The sequence below is a fragment of the Sarcophilus harrisii genome, chromosome 1, assembly GCF_902635505.1.
Source record: "Sarcophilus harrisii chromosome 1, mSarHar1.11, whole genome shotgun sequence".
NCBI classification, from domain to species: Eukaryota; Metazoa; Chordata; class Mammalia; order Dasyuromorphia; family Dasyuridae; genus Sarcophilus; species Sarcophilus harrisii.
The window spans coordinates 714,897,538-714,911,373 of NC_045426.1; the positions used below are offsets into that span (position 1 = coordinate 714,897,538).

Consider the following 13,836-nt stretch of genomic DNA (forward strand, 5'->3'; position numbering starts at 1 on the left):
ACCGGATTTCCTTCCTTCACGTTGTTTCTTTAAGATCCGGACCTTTTGTTCTTCCAAAAGAATTTTGGTTTTGTTTTTTCTAAGTCGGTAAAATAAAGTTTTAGAGATTTACTTAGACGGCATTGGATGAATGGGTAGTTCCGGGAGACAGTTGTTTTCAGGTTGGCTTTAGTCCCCAGGAATAAGGAGACTCCTCTTCCAAAGGCCCTCGGGGCTGGGAGGAGGAATCCCTCCCAAGGAGCGGCCAGAAGGAAGGAAGCCCAGAGCCCAAGGGAGCGGCCCCAGCTCGTTAAGCACCCGCAGGAGGGAGCCACCAGCGCCGGCGGGACCCACCGGGGTCCCGGGCGCACCGGGAGGCGCCAGCCCAAGCAGTGCCCCCGTGCCTCCCACCTGCGAGCTGACTTTGCCCCTAGGGGAAAGGACGAAGGGGCGGAGTTACCCTTCCGGGGCCCCGCCCCCGAGGCAGGCCCCACCCACTCCCTCCGGCAACCCCAGTCTAGGCCGCAGTCAACTCTAGTCCGGTTCAGATTCCTCGGACCCCGCCATGCCCCGCGGAAGCCGCAGCAGCGCCGCGCCCGCCCCGTCGGCCAGGTGAGCCCCAGGGGCTGGGGTGGGTAGAGAGGAGGTCTGGGGGCTGCGGCGGGGCGGGCTCGGGATGGGATGGAGCGGCAGGCCGGTCACGGCCAAGGTCATGGGGCGGGAGGCGGCCGCTGCTGGGGCGGGGGGGAGGGGGGAAGGGCCAGGGGTCCTCTTTACGAGCTTCCCTCCCTTCGCAGCCGCCTGGCTCCCCCCGCGGCCCCAGCTGCGCCCCCGGCCCCCGCTCCTGCCCCGGCCAGCGGGCAGCCGGGCCTCTTCTCCCAGATGGCGTCCACGGCGGCGGGGGTGGCCGTCGGCTCGGCCGTGGGCCACGTGGTGGGCAGCGCCCTGACGGGGGCCCTCGGAGGGGGCAGCAGCCCCCGGCCGGAGTCGGCCCCGCGTCCGGAGCAGGTGAGTGTGAAGGGGCCTGGCTGCGGCCCAGGGCTGAAAGGAGGCGGGGCGGGGCGGGACGGGAGAAGGACCAACCCCCTCATCCCGCGGGGTGGGGACTTGGGGGCTGCAGAGGGGGCGGGGCACGGGCTCAAGGTCACCCGGCTCCTCCCGGGCCCAGTGGGCTTCGGGTCCCCCCTTCTCGGCTCAGTAAAGGGCCGGAGTCCCCGGGGTGCGGGAGCAAGCGGCGGGAAAGGGGGGCGCCCCTAGTTTCTGCAGCCGCATCTGAATTGGTGTCGAGGGGCCCCGGCCTCCTTCTCCCCTGAGCCTGGGAAGTCTGGGCTAGTGCTAGGTCCACTTTGCAACTGAGAAAACTGAGCCTTGGAGAGACTACCCCCGCCCCACCCCCGTTCCGCTCCTCATCCTCCTCCGGCCTCCACGCTCCAACCCGGAGCAGCCTCCCCTTTTTGGAGGCCCGGAGCAGGGTCCCGGCTAGGCAGAGAGCGGGAGGGCCGAGACTGTACCCCAGCTGCCTGTACCCCAGCTGCCTGTACCCCCGCTTCTCAGAGCCCGAGGCGCAGCCCGCAAAGCGGAGGAAGCCCGAGGGAGGCGGCCGCTGCAGGGCTGGGGCCGGCCGAGCTCCTCCAGAGCGCCGCTAGGGGGCGCGCCGCGCACGGCCTCGATTTGCCTGTTTTCTCTTCTGCAAAGACGGGGTGGGAACCAGCTCCAGAAAGGGGGCTCCAAGGGCCCAGCCGCCGGATCCCTCCAGGCCCCCGGGGAGGAGGCCCCTAGCCCGCCAGAAGGAAAGGCTCCGGGAGACTTGTGTCTCTGGGAAGCTGGGGGCAGTGGGGGATCAACCACCCTGCCGCTGGGATGTGCACGGGAAAGTCCGGCTTTACTTTGGGCAAGGAGTGGCGGGGCGCGGCCTGGGCAAAGCCCGGGGGAGGGCGAGCCCAGTGCCCCTGCGGTCTCCGAGCAGAGGCTGCGGGGCTCTCCTCTCTCCCTGCGCCGCTGTGGGGGGCAGGGGTCCTCAGAGCTCAGCCTGAACCTGTCTGCTGCCTCCCCCCAGGCGCCCCAGGCCCCCCTGTCAGCCCCTTCGAGACCCTGCTACTACGAGATCAAGCAGTTCCTGGACTGCTCAACCACCCAGAATGACCTGACCCTGTGTGAGGGCTTCAGTGAGGCTCTGAAGCAGTGTCAGCGCAGCCACGGTGAGGGGGGTGGGAGGCGGAGGCTGAGGCTGGACTAAGGGCTGGGGCAGGGGCAGGGAATGGGGGGGCAGGGATGGTGGGGGGGGGCAGGACCAGGGCCAGGGGCAGTTAAGTCAGAGATGACAGACCCTCAGCAGAGAGATGAAGGGGGTGAGATCAGAATGGCCCTAAAGCCGCCCTGCCCCCACCCTAACCCCGGACCCCTCTCCCTGCAGGTCTGACCACTCTGATGTGAAGCTGAGCCCCCCACGCAAGACCAGCCGAGCGGTGGGAGCCGTCCCCTTTGCAAGTGCCGTGGGTGAGGGCACGGGAGAACAGGCCCCGGAACAATAAAACGCGGCTCCCTGTCCTCCTCTGTGCTCCTGCGCCACCCTCACCCTCTGGGCTGACCTGCTCTTTCAGAGCCCACACTGGGGGGGGGGGCACGCACTCAGTCCAGGGCATCTGCTGCCCACCCATCAGCGGCCATCCTCGGAAAGCATGAGCTGCTGCTTGGGGGCCTCTGGGGAGCTGGCAACGGCTGGCCCAGCTTCCCCGACGGGCCCTTCGGGTCCCCCTCACGGTCCCCCCAGCCATCTCTGCCCTTCCTGTGCACCCCCTTTGGGGCTCCCCGGCAGAGCAGGGTGGCCTGGGGAGGCATCTGGGCTCTGGGTCCAAGCTCCTCAAGAGTCTTCTCGCCCGGACCCTGGGCAGGGCAGGCACTCAGGTGTGAGCCGGGAACTGGACCACAGCCCCACTTGCTCTTGGCCTGTTCCACGGCGGATGCCGGGCTCAGTCTAGGCCCTGCCGGCCAGGAGTCCCGGGTCCTTTTTCACACGTGGCAAGATGGGCAGAGAAAAGTCTGAACCTGTTAGAACTTTCCAGTCCCTGCCCAGGCCGCCGACCCACTAGGAGGCCCCGCCCCAGCAAGAAGGTGCGGCTTGGGGGGCACAGGGACCACCCCTTTCGGCCCGGTCCCCTCCATGACCTCTCTGCAAAATCACCTGACCTCCCCTGGGGTCAGCAGTCTCCCCCCCAACCCCTATCTCCCAGTCCTGCCCATTTAAAGGAGGAAAGGAGGGAGGGAGGGAAGGAGGGCCGGCTTCTTTCTGGCTGGCACCTGCTACTGTCTGTCTGGGAAGAGGGCCCGGCCCATGCTCTGAGCGCCCCCCCCCCCACCTCATCCTCCCGGCTGCCAGAGCTCAGGACGGATGGGAGGGGGGCGAACCAGTGCCCAGCAGGACCTGAGCCGTCCCCCCGTCCCCCATGGGCATCCCTGGCGCCATTCAGTCTCTAGGACTCAGAAGCCAAGCTCAGGGCATGGTCTTTAGCAGGGCTCCCTTCTGTCAGCTGGGGAGACTGACCCCCAAGGGAGGCTTGCAGCGCGAGGGACAGAGTCTCCTTCACTTTGGGAGGCTGAGTGTCACAGGGGCTCCCCTGTCCTCTGGGCAGGAACCCCATTTCCCAGAGCAAAACACAGAGGGCATTTCTGTTCAGGAACGGACTGGGTTCCCCAGGGAAATTGGGGAGAGCCCCAGTGAGGACTGGCCCAGGGGGCTTCTAAAGGCCCCAGGATGCTTGGAGGTGGCAATGAGCTCCAGACAGTGCCAGGGCTCCCAGTGCCCATGATGGCCCTCACACATGGCACCCACGGTGCCCACAATGACCTTCAGATGCGATGCCAGGAGGGTCCCTGGGCACGGTCCATTAAGGCCCCAGAGGGGACAAAGGCCAGGCTTTCCTCCCTCCCAATGGGTCCTGGGAGGCACAGATGGGTCCAGCTCATTTATTGCCCGAACCAGCAGCGCGTTGCAGACACAGAACTGGGACGAGCCCGCCCTGCCCTCATCCCCTGCGCGAGTCCTCATTGTCTCTGAGTCCCAGGGTGCCAGGGGTGTCCCAAGGTGCCGGGGGTGCGGCTCAGTCAGTACCCGGCGGGCACGCCGCCCTTGCGGGAGTCTGAGGCGGCGGCCCAGCCGTCAGGGGAGCTGGCGACTGCCTGCACCACGGCAATGAAGTCCTCGGTGGTCTTGGTGTGATGGTTCCGGGCTCTGAGCTCTGGCCCCACAGCCTGGAACAGGGAAGCTCAGCTTGAGCCCGGGGCATTGTGGCCCCTCCCCACCCCCTACAGGAAGCCTGGAGGGGCCAGGGAGGGAGGGAGGGGAGGTGCTCTGTCCCAGGCTCCCATCTCTGCCGGCCGGCTCGGCTGACTGCCTGGCTCTTCTGTCTGCCCATCTGTCCATCTACCTGTCTGTCTGTCTGTCTGACCATCTTTCTGTCGGTCTCTCTGTATGTTTGCCTCTCTCTTGTCCATCTACCTATCTGTCCATCTGTCTTTTGCCTGCCTTTGTGTCTGTCTGCCTGTCTGACCATCTTTCTGCCTGTCTGTGTTTGCCTCTCTCTTATCTGTCTGCTGACCTGTCTGTCCATCTGTCCTTCTGCCTATCTGACCATCTGTCTGCCAGTCTCTCTGTATGTTTGCCTCTCTTTTGTCTGTCCGTCTGCCTGCCTGCCTGTCCATCTGTCTGTCTGTCTGACCATCTTTCTGCTGGTCTCTCTGTACGTCTGTCTCTCTCTTATCTGTCTCCTGACTGTAACCCCTCCTGCCATGGGGAGAATGGCACATGAAGGCCCCTTGGGGGGTTTGGCTGTTTGCTCTGGGGCCCAGCTGGACTCAGGGGCCCCCCCTGCCCCTGAAGGCCCCCTCCCTCACGCACCTTTTCCAACTGCTCCTCCAGGGTCGTGGTGTTTGGGAGCAGCTGGTTGTGAAGCCGGGGCTCCTCCACGGCCTTCTTCACGTCATAGCCGAACCAGAGGTGATTGATGATCGCCTGGGGGGAGGGAGAACCGCCTCAGGACCGTTTCCTTGCCCCAGGGATCTCTGGCCAGCTGTCACTGCCTACCAAGTGCCAGCTCGTAGGCAGGGCCCCACTTCCAGCCTGGGTCCCACTTCCAGCCCGGGCCCCGCTTCCAGCCTCAGGGAGGGAGACATGTTCTCTTCTGCCCTTTCCTGGAGGTCTGGGAGTAGTTCTGAGCCCCCCACCTTAGGAGCCCCCCACCAGGAGGGTAGCTGGGGGTTCCTAAGGGCTGCTCCCTGGAAGTGAGTTCTGTTTAGCCCAGAGGGCGTCACCAGGACCCACGATGGAGGCCGATGGAGGGAGAACCTCCCAGCCATCAGCCCCAACCGGAGGCCGACAGTCTTGGGAGGTAATGGGCTCTCCATTTAAAGTTTTCAAACGCACAACAGATGCCGCTTTGAGGCTTTCTCACTCCCTTTCCCCTTGGGAATCTGGGGGCCCCGAGTGGAGCCCGGGTCCAGAGTGGCCCCAGTCTAGGAACTGGCCTCCGGCCTCCCGGTTCCTCAGGCCCCCCGCAGCCCCATCTGCTGGCCCCAGCTACTTCAGATGAGCTGGCTGCGGCACACAATCCCAGGGGCCCCAGGGAGCTGAGCCTCTTTCTGGATTTGTTCAGCGCCATCTCTCTGGAGCCCCTGACCCTGGGGCATCCCCACAGGAGCCAGCTGCCCTCTGGGCTCTCCAGGGCACTGATCCAAAGATGGCTGGGTCAGGGAGGGCCTCCCCTGCGCCCTGCCCTTGGCCACTTGCCGCCGTGCTCCGGGCGGTCTGCCTGGGTCCCCCTCCACCTCTGCCTCTTCCCACAGGGCAGGGTCCTGCCCGATGCTCGCCTGCCAGGCCCAGGATGCCCGGGACACAGGTGCGGGCATGGGGAGGGCATCCCGGGGCTTCCGGGGCCTGAGCTCCATCTCCTGCCCTCCCACCCCCCAGGATCTACTTCCAGGTTCCTCCTGGGGGCAGAGATTCCTCCTCTGCTCAAAAGCTTCCCATGGCTCCCCAGTGGGAGATCCTGCACTGGACAGTCCATCTCACGCCACCCTCTCCCACGTGTCCCTCGGCCTTCCCCAGGGCGCCCAGGCCACCCCATGGGTGAGGGCAGAGGCGGCCGGTCCCACCCGGGGTGGAGGGCTATTGTTGGAGCGGCTGGGAAGGAAGCCCACCAGCCCGTCCTGCCCGGCCCTGCTTGAGCATCCATCGGGGCCCCCCCAAAAAACCTTGGGTTCCTTGGGGGGGGGGGGTTTTTGGGGGTCCCGGAACCCTGGGGCCGGGGGGGGGCCCCCCCCCAAAGCCCGGGCCCCTTTCCCCGGGGGTTTTCCCCTTTTTGGGGAAAAACCCCCCCGGGCCCCCCCCGGGGGGTTACCGGGGGGCCCCCCCCCCCAACCCCCCCCGGGCCCCAACCCCCCCGGGGGGGGCCCCCCCTTCCCCCGGGGGAAATTTTGGGGCGGCGGGGGCCCCAAGGGCCCCCCCGGCCCCCTTTTTCCCCCCCCCCGGGAACCCCCCCGGGGGCCCCAAAACCCCCCCCCAAACCCCCCCTTCCCCCCCGGGGGGGGGGGCCCCCCGGGCGCCCCCCCGGGGGGGAGGGGGCCCCGGGCCCCCCCCCTTTTTCCCCCCGGGGGGGCCCCCAAAACCCCGGCCCCCCCCCAACCCCCCGGGCCCGGGCCCCCCCGGGGGCCCACCCGGGGCCCCCAAACAAACCCCCCCCCCCCCCCCCTTTCCCCGGCCCTCCGGGGAAATTTCCCCCCCCAAAACCCCCGGGGCCCCCGGGGGAAAAGGGCCGGGGACCCCTTTGGGGGGAAAATTCCCTCCCTTTTAAAACCCGGGCCCCCCTTGGGGGGAAAAAAAGCCCCCCCCCGGGGGAAACCTTTTGGGGGGGGGAAAAACCCCACCCCGGGCCCCCCCCTTTTCCCCCCCCGGGGCCCCCCCCCCCTGGGCCCCTTTTCTTGGGGCCCCCCCCCGGCCCCCCGGCCCCCCCCTTCCCTTTTGGGCCCCCCCCCCCTTGGGCCCCGGCCGGGGCCCCCCGGGCCCGGGCTCCCCAAAACCCCTTGCCACCCCCCCCCCCCTTCCCTTTTTCCCCCCCCCGGGGCCCCCCCCCCCCCCCGGGCCCCCCCGGGGAAACCCCCCCCGGGGGGGGTTTTGGCCCGGCCCGGGGGGCCCAAGGGAATTTTGGGGGGAGGGGGGACCCCCCTTTTGGGGGAGGCCCCCCCCCCAAAAAGGGGGGGGGGGGGGCCGGGGGGGAAAGGGGAAAACCCGGGGTTTGGCCCCCCCCCAAACCCTCCCTTTGGGGGCCCTTCCACTTTTCCCCCCAAAAGGGGCCCCCCCCAAGGGGGGCCCGGGCCCTTCCCCCCCCGGGGCCCCCCCCCTTCCCCCCCGGGGGGGCCCCCCCGGGGGGGGGGTTTTCCCGGGGGCCCCCCCCCCCCCCCCCGGGGGGCCCCCTGGGGGGGGGGGGCCCCCCCCCGGGTTCCCCAAAAGGGCCCGGGGGGGAAGGGGTGAAGGAAAGGGGGGGGGGGGGGCCGGGGGGGGGAAGGGGGGGGGGGGCCCCAAAAGGGGGCCAAGGGGGAAGGGGGAAGGGAAGGGGGCCGGGGGGCCCCCCGGGGGGGAACCCCAAAGGGGCCCGGGGGGGAGGGCCCCCAAAAAGGGGGCCCCCCCAAAGGGGGAAAGGGGGCCCTTCCCGGGGGGGCCCCCCCCCCCCAAAAAGGGGGGCCTAAAGGGGGAAGGGGGCCCCCCCGGGGCCCCCCCAAAAGGGGCCCCCCCAAGGGGCCTTTAAAAAGGGGAAAGGCCCCCAAAAAAAAAAGGAGGCCCCCCGGAAAGGGGAAAAGGGAAGGGGGGGCCCGGGGGGCCAGCGGGGCCCCCGGGGCCCCGGTTCCCCCCAAAAGGGGCCCGGGGGCCCAGGGAAAAAGGGGGGCCCCCCTTAAGGGGCCCGGGGGGAAAAGGGGCCCCAAGGGAAAAGGGAAAGAACCCCCCAAAGGGAGGGGGGTTTAAAAAACCCCCCCAAAAAGGCCCCGGGAAGGGCCCCCCAAAACGGGGAAAAAAAAAAAGGGGGAACCCGGGGGGGCCCCCCGGGGGGGAAGGGGGGTTTTGGAAAGGGGAAAGGGGGAAAAAGGGGGGCCCCTTCCCCAGGGGGGGGCCAAAGGGGGGGAAAAACAAAGGGGGGGGGGGGAAAAGGGGGAAAAGGGGGCCCCCCCCCCGGGAACCCCCCCCCCCTGGGGGGGCGGGCCCCGGGTTTCCCCCTCCCGGGGGGGGGAAAGGGGGCCCCCCCAAAGGGTTTGGGGGGGAAACCCCCGGCCCCGGGGGGTTTGGAAACCCCAGGGGCCCCCCTCCCCCCTTGGGCCCGGGGGGCCCCCCCCCTTTTGAAGGGGGCCCTCCCGGGGGCCCCCCTTGGGCCTTTGGGGGTTTAAATTCCCCCCCCCCCCGGGGAAAAGGGGGGGGGCGGAGGGGGTTTTTGGGGGGCCCCCTTTTTCCCCCAAAAGGGTTTGGGCCAGGGGGGAAAAAGTTTTCCCCAAAGGTTTCCCGCCTTCCCCCCCCCGGGGGCCCCCCGGGTTTGGGCCCCCGGGGACCCCCGGGGGGAAAAAGGGCCCTTTGGGGGGGCCCCCCCCGGGTTCTCCCCCAAAAGGAACCCCTCCGTGGGCCCGGGGCCCGGCCCGGGGGCCCCCAAAGGGGCCCCTCCTGCCCCCAAGGCCCCCAAACCCCAAACCTTTGGGGCCAACCCCAGGGTTTTCCCCCTCCTGGGGCCCTTCCCCCCCCCCCTTTTCCCCCTTTTTCCCCCCCCCTTCCCTTCCCCCCCCCCTTTTTTTTTGGGGGGGGCCCCTTCCCCCAGGGCCTTCCTCCCCCCCTTTTCCCCCTTTTCCTTTCCCCTTCCCCCCCTGTTTTTTTCCTCCTGTTTCCCCCCCCAAAACCCCCCCCTTTCCCCCCCCCCCCTTTTTTCCCCCCCGGGCCCCCCTTTTTGGGGCCCCCCCCCCAGGGCCCCCCCCCCCAAACCCCCTTTTTCCCCCACCCCGGGCGAGGCCCCCCGGGGGGGAACCTGGCCCCTTCTTAAAGAAACCCCCCCCCCCTTTGGGTTCCTAACCCCCCTTTTCCCCCTTTCCTCCCCCCCTTCCTCCATTCCCCCCCAAAAACCCCCCCCCTTTCCTCCTTCCCCCCTTCCCAAACCTCCCCCTCCCCCCCCCCCCCAATTTTCCCCCTTTTTCCCCCCCCCCTTTTTTTTTTTTCCAAAACCCAGGGAACCCCCTTTTTTTTTAAACCCCCCAAGGGGGAAAAAAGGGGAAAGGGGCCAATAAAAAAAAAAGGGGGGGAAAAAAGGGGGGGGAAAAGGGGAAAAAAAGGGGGGGGGAAAAAAAAGGGAAGGGGGGAGGGGAAAAAAAAAAAAGGGAGGAAGGGGGGGGGGAAGGGAAAAGGGGGAAAAAAAAGGGGGGGGAAGGGGAAGGGGAAAAGGAAAAGGGGGAGGGGAAGGAGAAAAGGGGGAAAAGGAAAAAGGGAAGGAAAAGGGGGGGAAGGGGGGGGGGGGGGGGGGGGGGGGGGGAAAGGGAAAAGGGGGGGGAAAAAAAGGGGGGTGGGGGGTTTTGGGAAGGGCCTGGGGGGGCCCCTTGGGCCCAAGGGCTGGGGGGGGGGTTGGCCTTGGGGGGGGCCGGGGGGGAAAGGGGGGTTTCCCGGGGGTGGCAATTTAAAAACCGGGAACCCCCGGGGAACCCCCCTTTTTTAAAGCCTTAAACCCCCCCCTCAACCCTCCCCCCCAGCCCCCCCTTTTTCCCCCCCCCCCCCCCCCCCCCCCGGGCCCCCACCCCGGGGGCCCCCCAAACCTCCGGTTCCCTCTTTTGGGGTTTCCCCCCAAATTTTTCCCCCTTTCCCCAAACCCCGGGGAAAAGGTTCCATTGGGCCCATTTTTTTTCCCCCCCTGGGGCCCCCCCCCCCCCCAAACCCCCCTTTTTCCCCGCCCCCCCCCCCCCCTTTTTCCCCCCCCCCCCGTTTCCCCCAAAAACCCTTCCCCCAAAAAAAGGGGGGGGGGAAAAAAGGGGGCGGGGGGGGGGGAAAAAACCCCGGGGCCCCCGGGTTTTAAATTTTTCCAAATTTTCGGGGTTTTTTTTTTTAAAAAATTTTTTCGTTTCTTTTCTTTACCGGGAAAAATAAAAAAAACCAAAAAATTTAAATTTTTCCCTTTCCTAAATTTTTTGCCCCGGGGGGGAAAAAAATTTTCCCCCTGGGGGGCCCCCCCCGGGGCCCCCCTTCCGGGGGGGGTTCCGGGGGGGAAAATTTGGGAAACCTCCCCCCAAACCCCAACCCTCCCTGGGGAAGGGGCCAAAACCCAAAACCCCCCAAAAGCCGGGGTAAAACCCCCCCTTTCCCCCCGGGGGGCCGGGGGCCCCCAGGGAAACCCCCCCCAATCCGGGGGCCCGGCAGGGGGGCCCCCCCGGGCCGGGTTTTTCCCCCCGGGCCGGGTTCCCCCCCAACCCCCCCTTTCCCCCCGGGAAAGGGGTTTTTTTTCCCCCTTTGGTTTTTTGGGTTTTTCCCATTTGGCCCCTTTTTCCCCTTTTAGGTTTGAAGGGGGAAAATTTGGGGGGGGGGTTTGGGGAAGGGGCCCCCGGGGGGCTATAAAAAAGGAAAGGTTTTAAAAAACCCCCCCCCCTTCCCCCCATCCCAAGGGCTTTCTGTTCCCGAAGCCCCACTTCCCCCACTGAATTCCTCCAAAGCCTAATTATTCACAGCTTTCAGACACTCGGAGGGTCTCAGAGATCCTGAAGCCTCAGAAGCCGTGGACGCGTCTTTGTAGTTGGGTCCTTAGGGTGACCTTCCAGGGCTGCTGGGGAGAGCGGGGGAGTGGGGGGGAGGGGAAAGGGAGGGGAAGCCCTGCCTGACACATGTGGACAGATCTGGCTTCACTTGTCCATGTGTCCTCTGTGCCTAGCACAGTGCTCAGAACATACACAGCAGGCGCTTAATACATGCTCACTGATTTGAACTGAGCTGAATGTGACATTGTTTCCTTCTTTGTACAATGAAAATCTCCCTGAGGCTGGGAAGGGGCACACAGCCTGGGGAGAAGGGGGAGAAAACGCCAAAGGGGGCCATGAAGAAGATCCTGAGAGCTGAACGGTCCCACTGTGAGCACTGTGTGCATATGTGGTGCACCTGCATATGGTGGAAAATAGGTTTGTGCGAGCATGCACGTGTGTTTGTGCCCGCGCGTGGTGCACTGCTGTTTGTGCCCGAGAGTGGTGCACTGCTGTGCGTGGGGGCGCTGTGCACGCGTGTGTCCCCTCATGATCGCAGCACGGGCATCCACATCAGGGATCTTGGTGCCCTAAGCCTAAGGGCGCCCCCACTTCTGAATTCTCCGACCCGTCCCCGGCACAGCCCTAGGCCCACCCGGAACGGCCGCCCGCTGCCCACTCACCTTTCTGGGACTGCTCCGAGGTATTGAACATATGGAGAAAGGCCCGGCGGGGGGCCACCTCTCTGGCATTGATGATTTCGACTTTCTCTGAAAGCCAGGGCGGAGGAGGTCAGCCCTTCGGGCAGATCCCTCCCTGCCTCGGTTTCCCCCCTCGTTAAGCAGGGCTGCCGAGGCCCGGCGTCCCCCCCTCGTGCCCCCGTCACTCACCAGTGCTGCTATTGTAGATGGTGAAGAAGAGGCCCCCGCCGATGCCCATGCTGTGGGCGTTCATGAGGCCCATGCAGAGCAGAGCCGCGATGGCCGCGTCCACCGCCGAGCCGCCGTCCTGCAGCGCGTCCCTGCGCAGCCCACAGGACCACCTCAGAGCCCCAGCCGGCCCCGCTGGCCCACCCCCGCCCCCGGAGGACAACGTGGTGAAACCGGGCCAAAGACCCCGTGAGACTGGCAGGGAGGCCGCGGGACAACAGAGACCGATCGCCTGGGAGGGCGGGTGGCCTGGGGGGGGGGGGGGGGCGGTCCCAGCCAGACACTTGAAGGACTCCAAGGCCAAGGCTCGGGTCCAGAAGGCCTCAGGGCAAAGGCTGGCTCAAGCCCCAGGATTCAAGATGGCGCATGCGCCCTCCCTGCTCTCTCTGCTCCCACAGGCAAGGAATGAGCGAGACCAGCCCAGGGCAGACTCCGCTTAACCCGCCCAGTGACCCAAGACCCCCGGCACGGTCGCTGCTGGGAGGAGTCCCACGTGGTGCTCAGGGCCACGAGAGGGTCCCCGCCTCAGCCGGCGCTGCGAGGGTGGCGGAGCACTTGAGGAGCCTGGGAGGGGCCCGCGGGGGGGCCCCCAGCCCGTGTCCGCCTGAGGCGAGGCCCGGGGCGCTCTGGGCCCCGGGTGCGACAGTGGCCTCAAAGCCACCACGTATTTCAAGAACCTGGCGCAGCGCCAGGTGGGAAAAGTTAGCGCGGGAGACTGGGGGGGGGGGGAGTTAGCGCCAGCTCTGCCGCCTGGGAAGGCAGTCAGCAAAGCGCCAGGAGACAGTGGAGTTGGCTTCCTCCCAGCGCCACTGCCCAGGGGACGAACTCAGGGCAAAATGGTCCGTGGCCTGGGGCTGGGGAGGGACTGAAGGGATAGGGGACAGGGACGGGGGAGGGAGGGAGGGAGGGGAGGGAGGGGAGGGGGGTAGGCAGGAAGAGATGAGAAGGCAGAGAAGCCCCAGAGGGTTTGGGGGCACGGAAGCAAAGCCCGGAGAACCCTGGGAGAACCCCGGCCCAACTCCACGCAAGGAGAGCAGTCCCCCGGGCTGGAGATGGGATCCGGGTCCTTCTCAGCCGAGGAAGGGGGGCTGCCGGAACAGAACGGGGCGCCCACAGTGGTCGAGCTCCGTGTCTGGAGGGCAGTTCAGGAAGGAGCCGCGCTCCCCACGGCACATGTCGGGGAGAGAGCGCACAGGGCTCCCCAAGATGCTTCCGACAAAGCGAAGCAAGCTCCGGCCCCGCTTGTGGGCCCCGCCCACCCGGCCTCCGCCACACGTCTGTGCCTTGGGAGAGCTGGGGGGGGGGGGCGGGAGGGGCAATCCGGTCCCACGGGGGAGGCCCAAGGCAGGGTAAGCAGGGGCAGGATGGAGCGGCAGCAGGAGCTTGTTGCTGGCGGAGCCCCCGGACCCTGAGTTCTTTACGCCCCCCAAGATTTCCACTTATTCCGAAAGCTGCAGGTGCCCCTTAGGGTCTGGCACACAGCTGGAGCCTGAGAAGCGCTTCGGGCCGGGGACGCGACAGGAAATGGCCCCCGGACCGGGAATCCCAGCAAGGGGGGGGAGGGGGAGACCGGGACAGATGGAGAGAGGGACAGAAGAGTTAGAAAAAGGGCCAGACTGAGGGGACAGAGGGGCAGGGCAGGGGAGGCAGAACAGGGCTGGGGGGGGGCAGATAGGGGCACACAAGCAATCCTCTGGCCAGCCCCAAACCCAGCAGCGAGATCTCGGAGCTCCCAGTGGAAAGCAGAGAGCCGGCACAGCACTGTCCCGCTGGCCCCCAGTGACTGGGGCCTCAGGAGACCCTGGCACCCAGCTTTGAGGACTCGCCAGCCACAAGGGGTCATCCTGCCCACCCTTAGTGAGGTTTACAGAGGGAGTATAATCACTGAGTAGACCCATTCCACAAAGGAGAAAACTGAGGAGGCCTAGAGAGAAAGGACATCTGGGGGCTTTTGCTGGGGCGGGTAGAATGGGGTAGAGAAGGCCTTGAGTTTTGGAGCAGTGTTCCCCTGGAGTCTCTGAGCCGCCCAGGCGGCTGGGCCCAGGAGGGCCTCGGGGTTGGGCCAGAGAGGACATCGGGACTGGCAGGGAGGGCCTGGGGACTGGCAGGGAGGGCCTCGGGGACTGGCCAGGAAGGGCGTCAGTGACCAACGGGGAGGGTCACAGGGACTGGCCGGGAAAGGGCCAGGGAGGGC

General features: G+C 67.1%; 2 protein-coding genes across 3 annotated transcripts in view; one reads left to right on the forward strand and one right to left on the reverse strand.

Annotated features, from left to right (window-relative positions):
- Nucleotides 1–486: 486 nt before the first annotated feature.
- On the forward strand, nt 487–2,526 carry CHCHD10 (coiled-coil-helix-coiled-coil-helix domain containing 10). The gene is made up of 4 exons (XM_031949110.1): nt 487–591; nt 777–987; nt 2,036–2,177; nt 2,393–2,526. The coding sequence occupies exons 1-4, from the start codon at nt 545–547 to the stop codon at nt 2,410–2,412; spliced, it is 420 nt and encodes a 139-aa protein (XP_031804970.1). The 5' UTR covers nt 487–544; the 3' UTR covers nt 2,413–2,526.
- An 8,121-nt stretch (nt 2,527–10,647) lies between these two features.
- The window catches only part of LOC100926551 (glutathione hydrolase 1 proenzyme), a 59,429-nt gene continuing 56,240 nt past the window's right edge, over nt 10,648–13,836 (reverse strand). For both annotated transcript variants that reach the window (XM_031949108.1, XM_031949109.1), the window contains exons 5-6: nt 11,604–11,734; nt 10,648–11,483 (exon numbers count right to left, since the gene is read on the reverse strand). In XM_031949108.1, the coding sequence (XP_031804968.1) occupies nt 11,612–11,734 (123 nt within the window). In that variant the 3' untranslated portion in view covers nt 10,648–11,483; nt 11,604–11,611. The remainder of the gene's footprint in view (nt 11,484–11,603; nt 11,735–13,836) is intronic.